Source organism: Narcine bancroftii, chromosome 14 (genome assembly GCF_036971445.1).
Source record: "Narcine bancroftii isolate sNarBan1 chromosome 14, sNarBan1.hap1, whole genome shotgun sequence".
Classification (NCBI taxonomy): domain Eukaryota; kingdom Metazoa; phylum Chordata; class Chondrichthyes; order Torpediniformes; family Narcinidae; genus Narcine; species Narcine bancroftii.
This window is the reverse complement of record NC_091482.1, coordinates 9,166,501-9,190,232: the sequence shown is the minus strand read 5'-3', so window position 1 is coordinate 9,190,232 and position 23,732 is coordinate 9,166,501. Positions and strand designations below refer to the sequence as shown.

At 36.9% G+C, this 23,732-nt stretch overlaps 1 protein-coding gene across 3 annotated transcripts in view; it reads left to right on the top strand.

Annotated features, from left to right (window-relative positions):
- The window catches only part of mettl16 (methyltransferase 16, N6-methyladenosine), a 73,512-nt gene that overhangs the window by 25,967 nt on the left and 23,813 nt on the right, over window positions 1-23,732 (top strand). For all 3 annotated transcript variants that reach the window (XM_069912146.1, XM_069912148.1, XM_069912147.1), the window contains exons 3-6: window positions 334-530; window positions 12,345-12,485; window positions 15,433-15,548; window positions 17,127-17,269. In XM_069912146.1, the coding sequence (XP_069768247.1) occupies window positions 334-530; window positions 12,345-12,485; window positions 15,433-15,548; window positions 17,127-17,269 (597 nt within the window). The remainder of the gene's footprint in view (window positions 1-333; window positions 531-12,344; window positions 12,486-15,432; window positions 15,549-17,126; window positions 17,270-23,732) is intronic.

Here is a 23,732-nt window from a genome sequence, read left to right as displayed (position 1 = left end):
CATTTTATGACTTCTCAGAATAGCAGCACTAATTATTTTAAATCCATACTTTGCAAAAAAAAAACTCCTTAACTATTTTGCAATTCACCTGTTTCCTTGAAAACCATTCCAATGGCATTTTTAACATGCCAGCATTTGAATGGTTAGATTTTCATTCTCACGTTAGATGGTCAATATTAGCATCTTATTTGACCCTGTTAGACATTCTGGATGAATTTCTGATTTCAATTAGCAGAGTTGTGATGTGCCCCTTCTTCAAAATAAAATAATGTTCTTCTTTCCTTGTGGAAACTTACTTCCTGATATTAATCCATTTGTTTCCTTTATTTTCAGTTTGAATTTTAAAGATCCCAAGGCTGTCAGAGCCCTTACGTGTACTTTATTGAAGGAGGATTTTGGACTTGGGATCGATATCCCATTGGAGAGATTGATTCCTACTGTTCCTTTGCGGCTCAACTACATTCATTGGGTTGAAGACCTGATTGGCAGCAGCACCAATAAAAATAAACTCATCCGAGGAATCGACATAGGTAAAAGAAAACCTTTTTATTTTGTATTTTTCACTGCGTACCCAAGCCCAACTCAATTAATTAATTATGATGATGATTCAATATCTTCAGGATTTCAAGAAATTATAATGTCAAAAATACGACATTTTCAGAGCATGTCATTTGAACCAAGAAATACCAGATCATATGTTTAATAAATAATTGGCCTGACAAATGAAGGTAAATTTTAAGTTAGAACAGAACAAGAACATCAACAGGAACAACCCCTTTGGTCCACCACATTTGCATCAACCATGATGTCAGTCCAAACATTGCATCTTACATCCACCACCTATTCATGTGTCTATTTCAATGCCTTTTAAACGTTGGCATTGTATCTGCTTCTACTATCTCCTCTGACTCACTATGTAAAAGGTTTGCCATGCTCCACTTTCGCATTAAACTTATGCCCTCTAGTCTTGACATTTTCACCCTGATGGAAAAGACTCTAGGTCTTCCCTACCCCATAATTCTATGTACAGAAGTTGCCTCTGTCTCCTCTCCAGAGAAAACTATCCAAGTGTGTTCAATTTCTCCTTCCAGCTAATGCACTGCAATCCAAGCAATGTCCTAGTGAACCTCATCTGCATTCTCTCCAACGTTTTAACATGCTTCCTATTTTGTGGAGACCAGAATTGAATCTAATACCCCCAATGTGGCCCCTAATTAATGTTTTGTGCAGCTGCGATATGACTTCTCAGCTTCTCTGCTCAGTGCCAGCTGATGAAGGCAAGCACACTTTTTTTTTAAACCACCTTATCCACCTGTGCTACCACTTCCAGGGCGATTGAACTTGCACCTCAAGATCACTGTGTATATCAATGCTCTTAAACTCTGGTATTTACTTTGTTTCCCTTCCTCTCGCATTTGATCTTGCAAAATGCATCATCCCACACTTGTAAAGATTAAACTCCACTTGCCACTTTTATATCCACGTTTTAAAATGATCTGTAGCCTTTTGCATTCTTTGACGGCCTTCCTTACAATCTACAGCTTCCCCAATCTTTGTGCCATGTGGAAACTCACAAATCACACCACCTACATTTTCATCCATATCATTAATATGTACTACAAACAACAGATTCCAGTACTGATCCTTGTGGAACACCACTGGTCTCAGAGCTTCAGTCCCACTACAACTACCCTCTGCCTTTACGATGAAGACAATATGGAATAATTTACCAACTTGCCATGCATCCCATGTGACTTAATTTTCAGCCATCACCTTATCAGAGTCAGTGCTGCGCAATTGCTCGGCAAAAGGAGGTGTAAGGCGCTCCTTCTGTCCAATAGCCTACAGGTCACCCTTGGGCAAGGTGTAGTACCTATTTAGCCTCCTAATCAAGGCCGCGTGAAGCCATGGATTGCAGATGGTGAATGTTTTTTTTTACAAGCAGATTCTACAAATTGGAATTTATGGCTGTAAAACTAAAAATGCTGGGCAGATGAATCTGCTGATCAATGGCCAGAGTTACCTGTCCAGTGTGGACACTGCAACTGAAGAGGGCAACAGGAAACCTCTTCAGTATTTTTGCCATGTATAATCAACATGGACTACGGACTCTGCTCAAAGAAGGAGCCTTCACTGAAGGAAGGGGAGGCAACAACTAGAATTTGGAGGGTCAGAGATCATGATGGATGGAGAGACATGATCACCCACGCTGAATGGCAAGGCAACTAAATGATATTGTCAAATGCTTTATTGAAGTCCATATCAATAACATCCACTGCCCCACTTCCATCAATTATCTTTGTCTCTTCTTCAGAAAACTCAAATTTGTGAGACAAGACCTCCCCAGTACAGGTACACGATCCTTTATCTGGTCATCTAAAATCCAGAAAGCTCCAAAATCCGGCAAGTGGGGACCGGCGGTCGGGGAAGGTTGCCGGGCGGCCTAGGGACCACGGTCGGGGGAGACGTCTGGGTGGTGAGGGACCGGTGGTCGGGGGAGACGGCCGGGCGACTGGAAATTTGGGTGGGGTTTCCGAAATCCGGAAAAATCTGAAATTCGGAACACACTGTCCCCCGAGGGTTCTGGATAAAGGATCATGCTGATTATCCCAAATCATGACCCTAGGAGCCTCCTCCAATAACTTCCTTACTAAACAGTATTATTGGGAGAAATTTGAGGCAATAAAATCATCAAGTAGAAATCTGTTTTGCATCAATAAAATTTTGTCAATGTGAAGTTTTTAATAGTTTTAAATAATTGTTAACTATTGTGATTTTTTTTTTTTAAAAACCAATATGAAATGGAATATTATCAACTGTGTGGATTTTACTATTATAGCGCCTCGAGTGGATCAGACTGTAGGGGGTTTTATTGATTAATGGGAATTAGTTATCTCTCTTGGAAATAATTTCCATAGTTGTTAACTCATACATGACAAATCACAGACATGAACCTTTATCCCATCTCCCTGTAGTAAAAAGATAATTTTGGTTAAGTCATTAGGCATCTGACTGCACAAATTTCAAAAAGTTTTGTGTCAAATGTTTTTGTTAATTAAAAATCCATTTGATTTGGTATTCTGGCAACACTGAACCTGCTGAATGAGTAAAGCATAATTCTAATATCTCAAGATATAGTGAATTCTACTCTACCAGAAAACAATAATTTAAGTTATTTGGATTTAATTGTCATCCAGTAACAGTATTCCACCTTGACGTGAAATAAAATAATTAGTCTTGCCAGTCAAACAGTCCTGACTTTTAATCTGTACTGCCTCATCACTTTCTCCACTCATTGATGGGAACAAGGATATTAAAGCTATTAATGATCCAGCTGTGGAAATCTTGTGATAGGGGAACGTTGACATTAAAGGCATGCAAGTAACTGATTATAATTGCCAAAGCTAGAACACAAAAAAATGCAGATCCTGGAATTTTGAAATCAAAACCGAAGTTATTGGAAATACTCAACATCTCGACAGAGAAAGAGAAAAACGAGACCTGTTCCAAGTTGATGACCCAATGGAAAGTTATCAAGCTGACATCTTTACTCTCCACAGAAGCCGACTGAACTACTCAGTATTTCCAGCATTTTATGTCATAAATAACAACTCCCAAGATGCTAATTTATTTAGAGAAGCAACAGCATTGCAAGCCAATTTCCAGTTACAGTGTCCAGAGATGTAGTAACCTAATTTCTTTTAAATGGAAATGAGCAGAATGTGATCTAATGTCTGATTATAGTGGTTACATTAGAAACTCATTGATTACAGAGCTTGGCTTTCATTTATCAATTTAATAGGTCATAAGGTCTATATTACATTAGACCACACAAAAGGTTGTGATCTCACCTAGGCCAATTCAGGCATCCAGTGTTATAGTTACAACCAACCAAGATAAACTCCATTAGTCTTTTGTTCTATTCCCCGTGCATCCTATCTATCATCAACTAACGTAGGCACTCCATGTCAAATGAAGCTACATATTTTTCATTTTGGTTGTACATATATTAATTGAGCTATTTCGCCATCTCTCCATGGTGTTCCAAAACTACAAAAATGGGAAATATTCTATTTCACACTGGAAAATTTAGCCTGATGACATTTGGCCAGCAATGGATTATCACAGCATGGTTTTGGACTGTCTGGCAGACAGCGTGAAGCAAACCCCCTCGAGTTCTCTTTTCTTTTTTTTAATTTTTTTTTATTTTTCACACTATAAACCACATTGACCAAGATACATACAGACATTTTTCTTCTTAAATATATAGTGTCATTTTCTCCCCCTTTTTCCCCCTCCCTTCCCTCACTCCCTCACTCCCTTTCCCATTTATTAAAAGTTCAAACTATAAGATACATTAAACCCGTTAAACAACGTTGTCACTCAACAAAAATAAACAAGAAATTTTACTGAGTCATTTCTTTTCGTTATCTTCTCCTTCTGTCATTTTAGGTGGTGGAAGTCCACGGTAGGATTTCTCTATTGTGTTTCATGTGTGGCTCCCATATTTGTTCAAATATTGTAATATTATTTCTTAAATTATAGGTTATTTTTTCTAATGGAATACATTTATTCATTTCTATATACCATTGTTGTATTCTCAAGTTGTCTTCTAATTTCCAGGTTGACATAATACATTTTTTTGCTACAGCTAGGGCTATCCTAACAAATCTTTTTTGTGCTCCATCCAAATCGAGTCCAAATTCTTTGTTTTTTATATTACTTAGGAGGAAGATCTCTGGTTTTTTTGGTATATTGCTTTTTGTGATTTTATTTAATATCTGGTTTAGATCTTCCCAAAATTTTTCCACTTTCTCACATGTCCAAATTGCATGAATTGTTGTTCCCGTCTCCTTTTAACAGCAAAAACATCTGTCTGATACTGTTGGATCCCATTTATTTAACTTTTGAGGTGTGATGTATAGCCTGTGTATCCAGTTATATTGTATCATGCGTAACCTCGTGTTTATTGTATTTCTCATAGTTCTGGAGCATAGCTTCTCCCATGTTTCATTCTTTATCTTTATGTTTAGATCTTGTTCCCATTTTTGTTTAGGTTTACAGTTTGTTTCCTCGTTCTCCTTTTCTTGAAGTTTGATGTACATGTTTGTTACAAATTTTTTGATTATCATTGTGTCTGTAATCACATATTCAAAATTGCTTCCTTCTGGTAACCTCAGACTGTTTCCCAATTTGTCCTTCAAGTAGGTTTTCAGTTGGTAGTATGCAAACATTGTATCGTGAGTTATATTATATTTATCCTTCATTTGTTCAAAGGATAATAATTTATTTCCTGAAAAACAATTTTCTATTCTTTTGATCCCTTTTCTCTCCCATTCTCTAAAGGAAAGGTTATCAATTGTAAAAGGGATTAGCTGATTTTGCGTCAATATTAGTTTTGGTAGTTGGTAATTTGTTTTATTCCTTTCTACATGAATCTTCTTCCAAATGTTGAGCAGATGATGCAATACCGGTGAATTCCTACGTTGTACCAATTTTTCATCCCATTTATATAGTCTATGTTCAGGTATCTTCTCCCCTATTTTATCTAGTTCTAATCTGGTCCAATCTGGTTTTTCCCTTGTTTGATAAAAATCTGATAGGTATCTTAATTGTGCGGCTCTATAATTTTAAAGTTTGGTAGTTGTGAGCCTCCTTGTTTGTACCATTCTGTTAATTTATCTAGTGCTATCCTCGGTTTCCCCCCTTTCCATAAAAATTTCCTTATTATTTTCTTTAACTCCTTGAAGAATTTCTCTGTTCGGCGTATTGGTAATGACTGAAATAGGTATTGTATCCTTGGGAAAATTTTCATTTTAATACAGTTTATCTTTCCTATCAGTGTTAGTGGTAAGTCTTTCCAATGCTCTAAGTCGTCTTGTAATTTTTTCATTAGTGGATAATAATTGAGTTTATATAGATGGCCGAGGTTTTTATTTATTTGTATACCTAGGTATCGCATTGCTTGTGTTTGCCATCTAAATGGCGTTTCTTTCTTAAACTTTGAGAAATCCGCATTATTCATTGGCATTGCTTCACTTTTATTTTCGTTAATCTTGTACCCCGACACTTCTCCATATTCCTTCAATTTCCTATGTAATTCTTTTATTGATATTTCTGGTTCTGTTAAGTCTATTATGATGTCATCTGCAAATAGACTGATTTTATATTCCTTGTCTTTTATTTTTATCCCTTTTATTTTATTTTCTGTTCTTATCAGTTCTGCTAGTGGTTCTATAGCTAACACGAACAGTGAGGGAGATAGTGGACATCCCTGCCTTGTTGATCTGCTTAAGTTAAATTGTTTTGATATATATCCATTTACTGTCACTTTCGCCAATGGCCCCTTATATAATGCTTTAATCCAATTAATATATTTCTCTGGTAGGCTGAATTTTTGTAGTACTTTGAATAAATAATTCCAATCTACTGTCAAAGGCCTTCTCTGCATCTAAAGCAACCACTACTGTTGGAGTTTTATTTCCTTCTACTGCATGAATTAAGTTAATAAATTTACAGATATTGTCTGTTGTTCGTCTTTTTTTAATAAATCCAGTTTGGTCTAGATTTACTATTTTTGGTACATATTCGGCTAATCTGTTTACTAATAGTTTAGCTATTATCTTATAATCTGTGTTAAGTAAAGATATTGGTCTATATGACGCTGGTGCGAGTGGATCTTTCCCTGTCTTTGGTATTATTGTAATTATTGCTGTTTTGCATGAATCTGGTAAGCTTTGTGTTTTATCAATCTGGTTGATTACTTCCAGAAGGGGAGGAATTAATAAGTCTTTAAATGTTTTATAGAATTCTATTGGGAATCCATCCTCTCCTGGTGTTTTATTGTTCGATAGATTTTTTATTATCTCCTGTAATTCTTCTATTTCAAATGGTTTTATTAATTTATTGTAATTTCGGTAGTTCAATTTTAGTTAGAAATTCATCTATTTTGTCTTCTTTCCCTTCGTTTTCAGTTTGATATAGTTGAGTGTAGAATTCCCTGAAATTTTCATTAATCTCCGTTGGATTATATGTAATTTGCTTGTCCTTTTTCCTTAATGCCAATACCATTCTATTAGTTTGTTCTGTCTTAAGCTGCCATGCTAGAATTTTGTGCGTTTTTTCTCCTAGTTCATAATATTTCTGTTTTGTCTTCATTATATTCTTCTCCACCTTATATGTTTGTAGTGTTTCATATTTTATTTTTTTATCTGCCAATTCTCTTCTTTTAGTTGTATCTTCCTTTATTGCTAATGCTTTTTCTATATTTGTTATTTCCCTTTCCAACAGTTCTGTTTCCCAATTGTAGTCCTTATTCATCTTAGTTACATAACTTATTATTTGTCCTCTGATGAACGCTTTCATTGCGTCCCATAGTATAAACTTATCTTTCACTGATTCCGTATTTATTTCAAAGTACATTTTAATTTGTCGTTCAATTAATTCTCTAAAATGCTGTCTTTTAAGTAGCACGGAGTTTAATCTCCATCTATACATTCTTGATGTCCTCTAGCTCTATTGCCAATAACAGGGGTGAGTGGTCCGATAATAGTCTAGCTTTATATTCCGTTTTTCTTACTCTATCTTGCATACGAGCTTATAACAGGAATAGGTCTATCCTTGAGTATGTTTTATGTCTACCCGAATAATATGAATATTCCTTTTCCTTTGGGTGTTGTTTCCTCCATATATCCAAAAGTTGCATTTCTTGCATCGATTTAATTATAAATTTGGTTACTTTGTTCTTTCAGTTAGTTTTTTTTCCAGTTTTATCCATGTTTGAGTCCAAATTAAGGTTAAAATCCCCTCCTATTAGTATGTTCCCTTGTGTGTCTGCTATCTTCAAAAAGATATATTGCATAAATTTTTGATCTTCTTCATTAGGTGAATATACATTGAATAAATTCCAAAATTCTGAATATATCTGACATTTTATCATTGCATATCTCCCTGCTGGATCTATTATTTCCTCTTCTATTTTGATTGGTACATTTTTATTGATTAATATAGCTACTCCTCTGGCTTTTGAATTAGATGATGCTGCTGTTACATGTCCTATCCAATCTCTCTTTAATTTCTTGTGTTCCACTTCAGTTAGATGTGTTTCTTGTACGAATGCTACATCAATTTTTTCTTTTTTCAGTAAATTTAACAGTTTCTTCCTTTTGATTTGGTTATGTATTCCATTAATCTTTGTTTATCTTTCCTTTCTGCTTCCTCATCATCACCTTTCCTTCTTATCCATTTCTGCTTTCTTTTTTTGAACACACTATAAGACAACATTTCTAAAACATAAAATATTTCCACTATTCTCATATCTAAAATTCCTTTAACCCCACTACCCCCTCCCCTTTCTGAGTTGCTCTTTGTCCCTTGTCGGTCAACCACATCTCCCATCTCCATTTGGATTTGCAAATTCACTCGCAAGCGTCAACTGATTTCGCAGTGACTATCATTCTTCCCCACCCAGCCCCCCCCAGAAAAGATTTTAATCTTCATATATAACAAAGGTCACTCTTAATTCCCTTCTTACTTCCTTTCTTCCCTTTCTTTCCCTTCTTAGTTCTTACCTATACTCTATTTTTTATATATATACATACATATACATACATATACATACATACATATACATACATACATATACATACATATACATACATATACATACATATACACACACACATATATATATACACACACACACATATATATATATATATACACACACACACACATATATATATACACACGCACACACACACTCTGCAAATTTTCGTGCTTCTTCCGGATCCCACACACACACACACACACACACACACACACACACACACACACACACACACACACACACACACACACACACACACACACACACACACACACACACACACACACAATTTTAAGTATTGCTGGGTATTTTAACATAAATTTATAACCTTTTTTCCCATAGCGTCATTTTTGCTGCATTAAACTCCTTCCTCTTCTTCAGGAGTTCAAAACTTATATCTGGATAAAAAAAATTTTTTTTACCCTTGTATTCCAGTGGTTTTTTGTCTTCTCTTATTTTCTTCATCGCCTTCTCCAATATATTTTCTTGTTGTATATCTTAGGAATTTTACTAGAATGGATCTTGGTTTTTGTTGTGGTTGTGGTTTGGGGGCTAATGTACTGTGTGCCTTTTCTATTTCCATTTCTTCCTGTAATTCTGGTCTTCCTAGGACCCTGGGGATCCAATCTTTTATAAATTCTCTCATATTCTTGCTTTCTTCATCTTCCATAAGGCCCACTATCTTTATATTGTTTCTTCTATTATAATTTTCCATTATATCTATCTTCTGAGCTAACAGCTCTTGTGTCTCTTTAACTTTTTTATCAGATTCTTCTAATTTCTTTTTTAAGTCATCTACTTTCATTTCTATGGTTGTTTCTCATTCTTCCACCTTGTCCACTCTTTTTCCTATATCTGACATGATCATCTCTAATCTATTTACTTTTACTTCTGTACCTTTTATTCTTTTTATTTCACTGAATTCTTGTGACTGCCATTCTTTTACTGTTTAATATATTCTTTAAAAAAAATATATCCATGTACTTGCTCTTCCCTTCATCTTCCATTTTTCTGTGTTCTCCCTCCTCTTCTTCTGAGTCCACTCCAGGAACTGTGTCCTTTACCTCTTGTTGGGTTGTTTGTTTTATTTTGTTGGGTATTTTTGGTCTTCTTATTTTTATTAGAAGTGTCTTGGTGTTGGTCTTCTTCCTCTGGGTTGGTCATCTGTTGTTTCTTTGATTTCTTATTTTTACTCTCTTCTTTCTTGCTCTCGTTATTTTTTGTTTTCCTCTTGCTGTTGTGTTGTAGTTGTCTGTTTCAGCTGTGGAGATTTACTCCTCAGCTGGTCCCCCTCCCGTCAGTGTTATTTTTGTCTTGCGCATCGCGCATGCGCGGTTGCGCACTTTTGTTTGGCTTCGTGAGCCATTTTTGTCGTCCCGAGTTCGGGGCTTCGACTGACCTCAGGGAACGGGCTTCTCTCTCCATGGCGTTCAGGTAAGGCCTTCACCTTCTTCTTCTGACATCTTTCCTTCTTCTCTTCTTCCTGTTGTTTTTGGCTTTTCTTTCTTCGCTGCCATTTTCTCCACACTTTTACTTTCACTTTGTTTTGGTTTTTATGTTTGTGCCTTTGCTTTTTCTCTATCTTTTTTTTACTTTTCTGGAGAGGGCTGGAGTTCCCCGACCGGCAACTACTCCATCACGTGACTCCCTTCTTATTTTTTTTTTAAAGTGTTCTTTTACTCGTGGGGTTTTGAGATTCTGCTTTGTTGAAACAGTCACCTGTGCTCACTGTGTGGGCAGCAGCGAACAATAATTTTCATAAGGTGTAGGATTCCTGTTTCTGTCAATTGTACAACAGCTTTTAAGATGAATTGCTATATGCAGAGGTATGGAGGTAAAAATTTGGATAACGAGGGAGAAATTAAAAGCCAGGTTAATCATACTCAATTACATCATCCTATTTCAGTACTGAAACTAATGTAGAGACTAAATTGCCTGAGTGGCCAAGTAATTGCGATCAAATGCTAATAATTGCAAAAAATCTCAGGATGATCAATTAGCAATTGCATTTTTATTATTCTGTTCCATTTTTTTTGGAGAAGATTGAATAGGATATTGAGTAGGTACTCATGGATTTCCTTGTTGTCGAGATTTATGCTGATGTTATATTAATGAGGTGTGACTAATTTACACACAATGCTCAAATTCTGACTCTGTGGACCTGTATTTCCTGACTACTAGATTGAGTATAAATCTGTTTTTTTTGGGGTATAATTTAACAGAAGCAATAAGCTGTGATATTTCTCCCTCCTCTGATAGAAATCTAAAAATAAAAGACAGACACACACAGACACACACAGACACACACAGACACACACAGACACACACAGACACACACAGACACACACAGACACCCTAATTCTGAATGAATTTGTATGTAAAAATAGAATGGTAAAATGTGGAACTAGATTACAGTATAACAAAGCTGGTGTATTGTGATCATGCAAATGTTTCATTGTTAAATTATCCATCTTTGTGGAAGAGTGCATTTACACCAAATCCTATTGTAAAAATAATTTCTGCCATAACTTAAAAAAAAAATGAATCAGTGCAAAATTGATCAAATTCATTCACATGAGCTAATTCACAAAATGTAAACTGGAGGCCCATGAAGTATTGAAGTACTCACTTTGTGCCATCATTTACTTTGTATGATGAATGCATAATTCTGCTGGGTTGCTAAAAAGGGGAAGTGAGTAGATACAAGGCTCCTCAGTTTAGTGTTTGTTTAAAATGGGATTAGTGGGGTTGATGATGATGAGATGAGGAAGGATAAACAGGGCAGCATAATTAGTGTAGAGAGTAGCACGGTTAGTGTAGCAGTTAGTGCAATACTGTTACAGCGTGAGCGACCAGGACCAGGGTTTAAATCCAGCTCTGTCTTCCTGTGTCTGCATAGGTTTTCTCTGGGTGCTCCAGTTTCCTCCCACCATTTAAAACTTAGGGGGGTTGCAGGTCAATTGAGCAGCACAGGTTCGTGGGTCGAAAGGGCCAGTACTGTGCTGGATGTCTAAATTTAAAAACCTATTTTTAAAAAAAAACTTTTAGAAATATTACTGCAGGCTAAGACTTGTTTGAAAACTGGCTGCAAGCCTCCTCACTCCTGTTGTTTGCTTGCAAAATGACAAATAATGATGAGAAGCCTCTCAAAAAAAAACCAGAAAACTGAATGACTATCTCTCAATTTGTTCATTCTCACATTGAAACCACTCAAGTCATGTGAAATACAAGAAAGGAGCTGGAGCATCTGACTGCATTTGAAACCACATCAGAAGCTGCTGTATACCAGCAATGCAAGCAGTTCATTAATATTACATGACGTAATTTTTATGTTGGATTGAGCTGGAATTGCAAGTTTTTATTCATTCAAGGACTGTGGGATTCACAGGCTGAGCCAGTGTTTAATTTCCCGTCCCCATTTGCCCTTGAGGTAAGCTGCCTTCTTGAACTGCTATAGTCCTTGAGGTGCATGCTGTGGGTGTTCGATAGGTCTGAGTCAGGGGGGTGTGGCTTGGAAAACCACTTCTAGATACTAGTCTCGTGCTTTGGTCACCCTTGTCGTCCTTGCTAGTAGAGGTTGGGGTTTTGAATGTACTCTCTAAGGAGCCCTGGTGAGTCACTGAATTGGTGAATTTTTTGAGAAATTCACCTTTTCACTGGGTTGCATATATACTTTAAAATTCCATACTAGAATTTTGAGCTTGGTCACTAATATTAAATATCATCTGCATTGAAGGAACTGGTGCCTCCTGTATCTATCCTTTGCTTGGGGCTACTATGAATGGTTGGTTCTTCCTTGCAACTGAAGTGGATGATATGTGCTTTAACTATGCAACAAAAAACGTGGATCAGAACAATCTTTCTGACCTCATTAAAGGTTTGTAAGAAGGTATTTATTTTTACAGATTAAATGATATTCATTTTTGTCATTAAGGAATGACAAAAAGGTGCTTTGAAGGATTCAACTTGTTTTCATTTCTCCCCTTATTTTAATTTAACAAGATCAATAATAATTTGCTAATCAAAGGTAATAGATCATAATCGCTTTGAATAGCTGCTTTTGTTTAACGGCTGATCCCTCTTCCAGTGTTCTTAATTTAACCCGGGACTGATTTCTCTCTCCAACCATATTGCTCCTTATGATGTACACAAAAAAAATTCAGCATTTTCTCTGCCAAACAACTTTCAGTAATTTTTTTTGTGAGGTTGAATAAAAATTGTGAATAGTAGATAGAGACACTGCTGGAAAACTCATCACATTTGTCAATTAAATTACCGTGGTTATTTTCTATTGCCCATTTGCATCCATCATGGAGTCACCAAACGTTAAATTGGATAACCTGCATGCAAGTAGGCTCTCGAGTATATTTTAGTTAGGTTTTTAATTTTTTTAAAATAAATTATTTTCAGAAGATGATTTGACACTATTTTTTGTGATTTATATCTTTAAAAATCTAAGTTTATCATGGAACATAGAACACTACAGCACAGCCTTCTGGCCCTTGATGTGCCAGCCCATATGTTCCTTAAAAAAAAAGTACTAAACCCTCCCTTCCCCGAAACCGTCTATTTTTCTTTTATCCATGTGCCTCTCAAGAATCTCTTAAATTCCCCAAATGTTTCAGCCTCTCCCCACCATCCCTGGCAAGGCATTCCAGGCACGCACAATTCTCTGCGTTTTTTTTTAAATTTTAAATGACCCAGAAGTCTCTCCTAAGCTTCCCTCCCTTCAATTTGTACACATGACCTCTGGTGTTTGCTATTTCTGTCCTGGGAAACAGGCTTGTCATAATCTTGTAGACCTCTTTTAAGTCTCCTTTCATCCTTCTGCACTCCAAAGAGAAAAGTCCCATCTCTGCTAACCTTGCCTCATAAGACTTACTTTCCAATCCAGGTAACATCCTGGTAAATTTCCTCTGCACTCTCTCCATTGTTTCCACATCCTTCCTATAATGAGGTGCCCAGAACTGAATACTCCCAAGAATGATCTCACCAGAGATTTGTAGAGTTTTAATTTGACCTCTATAGTCTTGAACTTAATTCCCCTATTAATGAAGCCCAGCATCCCAATGACTTTCTTAACTATCTTATCAACCTGGACAGCGACCCTAAAGGATGTATGGATTTGGACCCCAAGGTCCGTCTGTTCATCCACACTCTTAAGTAACCAACCATTAGCCCTGTACTCAGTGTACTGGTTTGTCCTTCCAAAATGTATCACCTCACACTTATCTGGATTGATCTCCCATCTGCCACTTTTCTGCCCAACTCTGCATCCTGTCTATATCCTCTTGTAACCTTCAACAAACTTCAGTTCCATCCACAACTCCTCTGACCTTTGTATCAAATGCAAACTTACTGACCCATCCTTCTGCCTCTACATCCAGGACATTTATAAAAATCACAAAGAGCAGGGGTCCCAGAACAGATCCTTGCAGCACTCCACTAGTCACTGACCTCCAGGCAGAATACTTCCCTTCCACTACTACTATCTGCTTTCTACCTACAAGCCAATTTTTGTATCCACGTAGCCAAAGTTCCATGGATTCTATGCCTCATGACTTTCTGAATGAGTCTCATGGGGGACCTTGTCAACTGCCTTGCTAACATCCATAGAGACCATCTCCTGCCCTACCTCCTTCAATTTCTTTTGTTACCTCTCCAAAACATTCAATTAGGCTCGTGAGGCACGACCTTCCCTTCACAAAGCCATGCTGACTATCCTTGAGTAGACAGAACGTCTCCAAATGCTCCTTAAGAATCCTCTCCAATAGTTTGCACACCACTAATGTCAGACTCACTGGTCTATAATTCCCAGGATTCTCCCCATTAAATTTTTTTAAGCGAGGGGACTGCATTTGCCATTCTCCAATTCTCCAGCACCTTCCCTGCAGCCAAAGAGGACTCAAAGATCATAGCTACTACTCCAGCAATCTCTTCCCTCACTTCCTACAGCAACCTGGGGTATATCGCTTTGAGCCCCGGGGTCTTATTAATCTTGATGTTTTTAAGAAGATTCATCACTTCCTCTTCCTTAATCACCAGAATTATCCAGCACACAAGCCTGTTCTGACCTCACCCTGATCAAGGTCTTTTCTCTTGTGAATACTGAAGCAAAGTATTCATTTAGGACAGGGGTGGGCAACCTTTTTTAAAACTCACATTCCACCTTAAGTATTTCCTATGCCATAAGTGCTCTGTGATTAGCAAGAGATTACTTAAGGTGGTATGTGAGTGGAAAGGAATAGTTTGAAAACCACTGTTTTAAATGTACCTAATTGACTCGTTATGTGCACTGTTTCATAACTCCAAAGGAAATGGGCCAATGACAATTTTCCTCAAGCAAAATATTTCAGTAACAATTGGGTCTAGAGCAGTGGCACTCAACCTTCCCTTCCCAGCTCAGTAATAAAAGTGAAAGAAGTTTACAGTGCTAACATGTTAGTGTGAGCGAATATAGTGGCTACTTGGTAGCTGACTAAGCAAGCAAAGTACAGTGTAGGGTGGGTGGGGGAAGATTAAAGGCTTGATTGAAATAAGCAAGAGATTTATGGAGGACAGACAGTAAAAAGGTACAGAATGTTGATATTTGTTTTCTCCAAGTTAACTGTTCAAATAATTCCAATGTTTTGCCAAAATAATTAAATCAACTTTTTGTTCTGGCTGCTTTTGAGCATTCTGGTAATAATTTATTTGTTTAAATGGGTATTTTGATTCTTTATGTTTCTTTGTGAACCTTTTCTTTTTGTCATAAGAAGACTAGAAAGAGAGGTGTGACTTGGAGCTTTGCAAGATAAATATTTGCACTTTAATCTATTTTTCAGTGGTCAAAGTTCCTCAGAAGACCTTGTTGATGGATGCTCTGAAAGAGGAATCGGAGATTATTTATGATTTCTGCATGTGTAACCCACCATTTTTTGCAAATCAAATGGAAGCTCAGGTAAACTCTCCATTGCTATTTCCTTAAAAAATATTCTCCTTGTTTGCATTTCCCTTTTGCTTCTGTGTTAGCTTTCAAAATATGCAAATAAAACAGCATCACATTGAAATATTGTCTTTACAAGCCATAATCAAGTAATTCTCAGTGCAGAATGTTGTTGGCTAGATATGGACTCTGATTGAAGGTCCCCTTTAAACCTTTTCCCTTTCACCTTAAATCTGTGCTCCCATACCCTGGGAAAGAGACTGTCACCATTTACCTATATTAGCTTGATATCACAAGTGTAGCTGGATAATATTTCTATCAGTTTATTGCTACTTTAGGGAAGGCTCATGGGGAATTAACTATATTAGACATTCTCATATTCCACTTTTGTAATATACAACTCAATGGTATGAAGTCTAATTTTAAGTAACCATCCCTGCCTCCTATTTAACTTCAATGAATGGACATCAATACCTAATTTCTAAGATGTTTGAGGAGATTTGGCATGTCATCAAATACTCTTATCAAATTTCTACAGGTGTACTCTGGAAAGTACTCTGACTGGTTGTATCATGGTCTTGTTTAGTAACTCGAGTGCCCAGGAATTTAGAAGGTTGCAGAAAGTAGCAAACTTAGTCAAGTCCATCATGGGCATTGACCTCCCATCCATTGAGATGTTGCTTCAAAAAGGCAGGCAACATCGTAAAAGACCCCAATCAGCCTGGTCACAACCTCTTCTCACTGCTACCTTCAGGCAGAAGGTAAAGAAGCCTGAAGTCCAGCTACAAGAGCAATTTTTATTGAACAACTACTAGACTCTTGAATTTCCCTGTACTAAGTCAGTAAACAACTACCAGGCTCTGTAACCTCCCCTACCACACTTACCCTAAATTTGTCAGGTTCCTCCAAAAGGTCGGCTTCCATGATTGAAACATCACTTTTTTTTTTGCACTTACTAACTTTGAATATTTATCTATCTATACTTTTATATTATTTATTTCTCTGTATACTATTGAAGTCGGTGTATCTTGCACATTTGTGTGGTTGCAGGAAATAACAATTTTGGTGCTTGTGTACAATGTGCTTGTATACATGACAATAAACTCTCATTGCTCCCTCCTTCATCGCCCCACTAATGTTCTGTACACGCTAACGTGTCCACCCAATTTTCTTTCCCTTTGTTCATCTTTCCTTCCCTCTCCATACCCAACCTACTTCCATCTGCCCACCCTTGTGGTTCCACCTTTCACCTACCAGCCTTTGTCCCACTCCTTCCTCATAGTTCTATCCCCCGACAATCATTCCTCTTTCCTCTGATGCAGGGTCTAGATCCAGTAACTCAACGGACATCTTTTGCCTTTACAGATACTGCTTTTTGTTTGTGGTCTGGTGTTTGTTCTAAATTCCAGCATCTTATTTCTTATTATAATATTCCCTTTGCTGATAATTTTCTGCATTGTTTTCTAAACTATTCCTTGTGTGTAGAAATAATAGAGGCAGCTCTAGCTCATGTTGATATGTTAAGGAGCTGAGTAATATCTAAAGTGAACATTTCACTGTACCAAGCCTTTAATCAATGGTTTTAATTAATAGGGTGTAAATTCAAGAAATCCAAGTCGTCCACCTCCCAGTTCTATAAACACAGGTGGAATTACTGAAATAATGGCTGAGGGTGGCGAGTTGGAATTTGTGAAAAGAATTATCCATGATAGCCTTCAGCTAAAGAAGAGACTGAGGTAGGAAAGGCATTTTTCTTCAGTTACATTTTGCTATGACATATCCTAAGTTCAATTATCATATGTTTCAAGCTGTTGGACTCTTGACTAAATGCACAATTTTCAATAAAGTATGTTGCATCACAGTTTATACTTTGGATCTCTGCTTCACTCACTCTGTGACTCCACTTAAGTGAGTTTTATTAATTTGAATGACCTGAAGGAGGTATTGATAATTCCAGTGAAAAGCAGTGGGATGTAACAGTCAAACTTATACATTCTGTAATTTCTGTGAAGTCTCAACAATGTGAAGTTCTGAACAACAGGACAACCATGAAGGTTATGTTAAAATCTTTTAGAATATCCTACATGGCATTCCCAGAATTTTCTCAACAACTATTCCTCAAGGCTCCAAGACTGCAATCAGTGTTGTCCATTTTAAAATGTGCGATAATCCACAATGACTTCTTACATAAGTAACTGAAATAAGAATCTGGTTACAGAATTAACATTGCTTTCTCAACAGAGAGACTTCACATTTCTCTTTGGGCGTTTTCATGGCCTTTACAGCAGTAACATCAACAATTTCCAATTTATGTAACTCTAAGATGAATAGCATCTGTAAGCACATGAGGGATTTGTGGTCAAGTTTTTTTTTACAGCTGCAATAATACACAAAATATTCATCAGGTCATGCAGCATCGATAGAAAGCAGCAGGCAATTCGCGTTCCAGGCTTGAGCTCTTCATCAGGAATTACCTTCTGATGGTCTGGATTTTAACCTCCTTCATACAGCTGCAGCTTGACCTCCTGGCTTTTTGTACTCAGCACTGGCTGATGAAGGCATGCCATATGTCTGCTTTATTACCTTATCTGCTGTGTTGCCACTTTCCGAGAGCTACAGACATCCATCCCAAGATCATGCATATATCAATGTTCCTATAGGCCTGCCATTTACTGTATACTTTCCCCCACTTTTTGACCTCCAAAAGTGCAATAGCTCACACCTGTCTGCATTGAACACCATCACTGTTTCTCTGCTCAGATCTCTAACTGAAGTATGTCCAGCTGTACCCTTTCAAAACCTCCACTATTCACAACACAACCACCTTTCATGACTTCTGCAAACTTACTAGTTAGCCTTTCCATATTTTCATTTTGATCCCTGCAGAACACCACTGGTTGCACATCTCCATTGAGAGAAAAATCCCTTCTACGTCTTCGATGGCCAAGCCAATTTTGAATCTAATCTACCAAATTTTGATCTTATGATGAGGCACCTTGTCAAATATCTTACGAAAATGTATGTATGAAAATACCTCCTGCCCTACCCTCATTAATCATTTTTATCACCTCAAAAGAAATCCTGATCAAATTCATAAGACATGATCTGTTCCACAAAAACCCATGTTGACTATTCCTAATAAACTCATGCTATTTCAAATGCAAATAATCCTATCCCCAAGAATTTTCCCCAGTACCATAACTTGATGGGTTTATCCCTTTTGTCCTTAAACAAACAAATAATATTGGCTACTATCCAGTCCTCCACGAACTCGTTTGTGGCTCGAGAGGATACAAAAATCCCTGACAAGGCGTAACGATCTCCTCATTTGTCTCCCTCATTAACTTGGGTTAGATCCCATCAGGTTCTGGAGACTTGTACACTTAAAGGTTCTTCCATAAACCCAACATCACCTCCTTTGTGATATCAATATGCCCCAGATCTCACTATCCTTCATGTCCTTCTCAGTATTGATACAAAGATCTTGAAACATTCATTATAGCAGTTATTAAAATGTCATTTTAGCTGGCGCTGAATAACCAGAGGATGAATATTTTCCAAATAAGAGGTTCGGTTAAGTACCATGCAATTTTCTTGGATAATTTTAATTAAGGGCTCATCATCTGCAGTTCTTGATGCAAAGAGCTGGCTTTATATCCATTTTATATTCAACTATGACTGGTTGAATTTTATGAAATATTGCGTCTTATTAAGCAAATAACATTCACCACTTCAATACTTCGTGCCTTTGCTTTCTATGTTGACCAAGGATAATGAGGAAAGTATTATGTGTGAATGCATGCCACTAAAATCAAATATAAAAATGTAATATATAATTATAATTTTGTTTATCTTTTAGGCCCTTTGCCAGCCTAGAACTCAATATAAAATATCACTCAGCATTTTTATTAGACCACAACTGTTCACCATTGTGTGAGATTAATAAATGAAAAATTACAGGAATCTCTCTAATGAAACCAGTGACAGTGGAAAGTGTACAATTCTAATGGAGAGTGTGAAGTGCCATTTGATGAAGTAGACAAAGACGATGTCTGAAATGTTTGTCTTTCTTTTCCATTTTAATCTGCTAATGAACTTGGTATATATTTAAAGCATGTCCTAATTTTATTTGATGCATATTATTACCCATTATGTCTAGACATGGTCTCCGTGTTGGAAGATTGTCAACTGATACTAAAAGTTTGAAAATTTGCCTGATTTGATTCCAAATGTAATAAAATAAGGACTGATAAACTGAATGGAAAGAGTCCACAAATTCTTAATGCTAATCCATCAGAACATCATTTGTCTTATGACCAATTCATCATTAAAAAAAATCTAGACTGAGAAGACAGCCACAAATTTGATTTGATTCAAATGTAAATGAAATGCACTGAGTTAATACTTAGAGCAGCAGTCACTCCCACTGTGCCTTAATTTGTATCTTGCTTCCTTCCCCCAATTAAATCTATTTCTTGTTCCTATACAATTTAGTAATATATTGAAATTTTAGTAATTATTTGAAATTGTGCATTTTTAGGTAGTATGTTAGGGCACCTTAAACAGTTTTAATTGTAAATTATTAAACCAGTTAATTTAATAAATATGGTATAAAAATAATAGATCAAAAAGAAAACTTGAGGTTCAGCAGTTCCACAATTTTCTCTACAGTTTGACTTTTCTGTTAAATTCTAAGAACACTATTTATGAAGACTTTTTTTTTATTGGGAGCCAACTTGCAGAAATTAGAAGTTAAACTCTTTCATGCAAAGCAAAGGCTACATTCAGTTTTATATTAGAAGGGGGTAACTTACTGGAGTATTGAGATGAACATTATAGCAGTGTTAAAATTCACAAAGCAGCACATGGAACACAATGAGCTGTGACAGAATTCTCAGCTGTGGGACTTTTTTGTGCCTACATTGCCTTCAGCACCAATCAAGGTCAGTTATGCAGATATGTTGTGAAGCTTCTTACCTATTTCATTTATTTGTTGATCAAGAGCTTGTATCTTAAAGCTGACAAGCAGGTAAAACTGCAAATGACTTCCCTTTTATATTTTTATGAGAAGAGTCTATAATTCTTCTTGTAACAGTTTTTCTTAAAATACTGTAATTAATGTATATGAGCCTTGCATTGCAGTTAATCATTGTTGAAAGTTGATCATTTTTGAATGATTTGTATTTTCCTGTTGTCAACTAGATTATTACCCCTTATTTTCTCAGTGCCTTTGCGAAAGGTTATGACTCTGACTGCAACATATTTGGTCAATTGCTTTCTGATATCTTATCCAATTAGTAATCCTCGTGTAAGGGTTGATGGTATTGGAAGCTACAAATGTAATCAAGACAAGTAAAATCCTGTGGTCATCAGCTGTCTATATAGCACACTACTGGTTACTAGAAGTGGACAGAGATCAGGAATGATTACTGTAACCAAAATTCCAATTTCTATCCTAAGGGATATTAAGTTTACTTAATCTAGCCTGTATCACTTGTATGGATATTCCAGGTCTGAGCATCATGCTTCAACCAAAGTGGAAAAATATTTGAAGCCTAGAAAAGCATTGGTCCAAGGGTAGAGAATAGGAATGTCTAATTGAGCAAATATTGAGAAGCTGCAGGGACTCAGCTAATCAGGCAGCATTTATGGAGAGAAATGGTTAGTTAACATTTCGGTCAGGACCCTTTCTCAAGATTAAAGTGGGAAGGGCAGATGGCAAGCATAAAATGTAGGCCAAAGGGTGTTGAGGAAACAGGGAGGCTGCAGAATGACTTGTTTAGGAGAATGGGCAGCAAAGTGCCAAGTGTTGGAAAGTTTACAGTCATGTACTTGGGTTGGAAAAACTAAATGGGCAGACTATTTTCTGAATGAGGAGAAAATAGAAAATGCCCAGATGTAAAGGGACCTGAGAGTCCTTATGCAGGATAGCCTAAAGGTAAACTTGTAGACTGAGTCGGTAGTGAAGAAGGCAAATGCAATGTTGGCCTTCATTTCAAGAGGAAAAGAATATAAAAGCAGGGATGTGATGTTGAGGCTTTATAAGGCACTAGAGAGACCTCACAGAGTATTGTGAGCAGTTCTGGATTCCTCGTTTAAGAAAGGATATGCTGATATTGGAAAGGATTCAGAGGAGGTTCACAAGGATGATTCAGGGACTAAAAGGACTATCATGTGAGAAGCATTTGATGGCTCCTAGTCTGTATTCATTGGAATTTAAGAGAATAAGGCGGATCTGATTGAACAAATTTGAATGTTAAAGGGCATGGACAGCGTAGATGTCGAAAGATTGTTTCCCATAGTGGAAGAGTCTAGTACAAGAGGGCACAACTTCAGGTTGGCAGGGTGTCTGCTTAGAACAGATACGGAAGAATTTCTTTTAGCCAGAGGGTGGTGAATCTGTTGAATTTGTTGCCACAGGCAGTTGTAGAGGCAAAATCATTGGGTGTATTCAAGGCAGAAGTTGATGGGTTCCTGATTAGCCAGAGCATCAAAGGCTATGGGGAGCAGGCCAGGCAGTGGGACTGAGTGGGGGAAAATGGATCAGCTCATGATTGAATGGCAGAGAGACTTGAGGGGCTGAATAGCTTATTTATGCTCCTATTGTCTTGTGGTCAAAGAGCTGATAGGATTATAGGACAAATTAAATTGGGAGAGTTGGATAGACAAGAAAAGAGGACACCACTGGATGAGGGGCGGGAAGAGGGAGGACACGGGCATGGGTTTGAGAGAAAATAATGAACTGAAGAACAGGTGAAGTTCAAATGGAAACATTGGAAGTGAATTAGTGTGAGTGTAATCAAAATATATGATGCATGGTATAACACTGATAAAATGCAAAGCTAAAAGAAGCACAAGTTTGTCATAAATTTAGTTAATATCAATAAAACTGCATAAACTATTTTAACATACCCGTTCTTGCATGAACACTTCTTATTCTTAAATACTTTTACTTTCCTGCTATCCTCCCCTGCACTCTGCATGTCTTCCATTCATTTGGGCCTGGAGCGTTTCTATTTCCACAGTATAATTGTTGGGTTGTGCACTCTATATTTAAGAACATTGGTTGGGAATATGATCTATATAATGTAAGGGATTGAAGATGGGGGGGGGGGGGAGGAGTTACTTAAAGTATGAATTTCAAGGTCTAGATAACAGGAGTTCATGAATGCAGGAAACAACAAATAGAATTCGTAGGATAATGGGTTTCATTAAAGGAGGTTTAGAATAGATAAAACAAGATGTGCTATTGCAGTTGTAGTATTGATGAGATCTCATTGTTCCATTTAGGCCACTCTCTTTTAGGTGTCATGGGATAGTGCTTTGAAGAACAGAATTATGTTAAGAATTTCTCTAACTAGATTATGTTCTTTGAAAATAAGGTTGGTAATCTGAGCTATTATTTTTCTGAGAAGGAAAAATAGCATTTTTAGCCTGAAAGAGAATCCTCAACAAATATGTGATAGTTTCATAACAGAATTTAGAAAGAAGAAACTTATTTATATAGCATCCTCTCCCTCTTCACAGTAACTGAGGTCTGTGTAGAAATCATTATAATGTATGGAAGTGATCAAAAACAGCTAATGCTGGAAATATCTTTAGTACTGAGATACAAGATGCAGAATACTTTGTTGTAGAATTTTGTGAATGATGAGGTGATCTGGGTATTGGAGACTATTAGGAAATATGACTGAATTGCTAGAGCTTAGTAAAATGGCACTGCAGATTCTTGTCGTCAAATTGGTCCTTCAGGATTTCATTTGATTTTAAAAATGCCATTCAAAATTTCATTTAAAATTTGAATATTACATGACCCTTCATTGATTACACCTGAGTGGTCTTGTTTTCTCTCACATGTCATAAACCCGATAGTTGGTAGGTTAATTGACTGCTGTAAATTGGCTGTGTATTCTGGGTGGTTGGAAAATTCGGGTGGGAGTGGTGATGCTTCTTTAATCAAGGAACAATAGTCACTCTTGGCTATTAGGCTGGAGAAGACCTGCTTCTCCTCCCCACCCTTTCCCACCATCATGTACTATCTGTTCAATTGGTACCTCCCTCTCAATTGTCAGTTACTAAAGGGAGCTTAGATGTAAAATTCCAGAAAAGAGATTGTTGTATTTTTTACTGCAATTAATTATTCTTCTTCTTTCTTTGGCTTGGCTTCGCGGACGAAGATTTATGGAGGGGGTAAAAAGT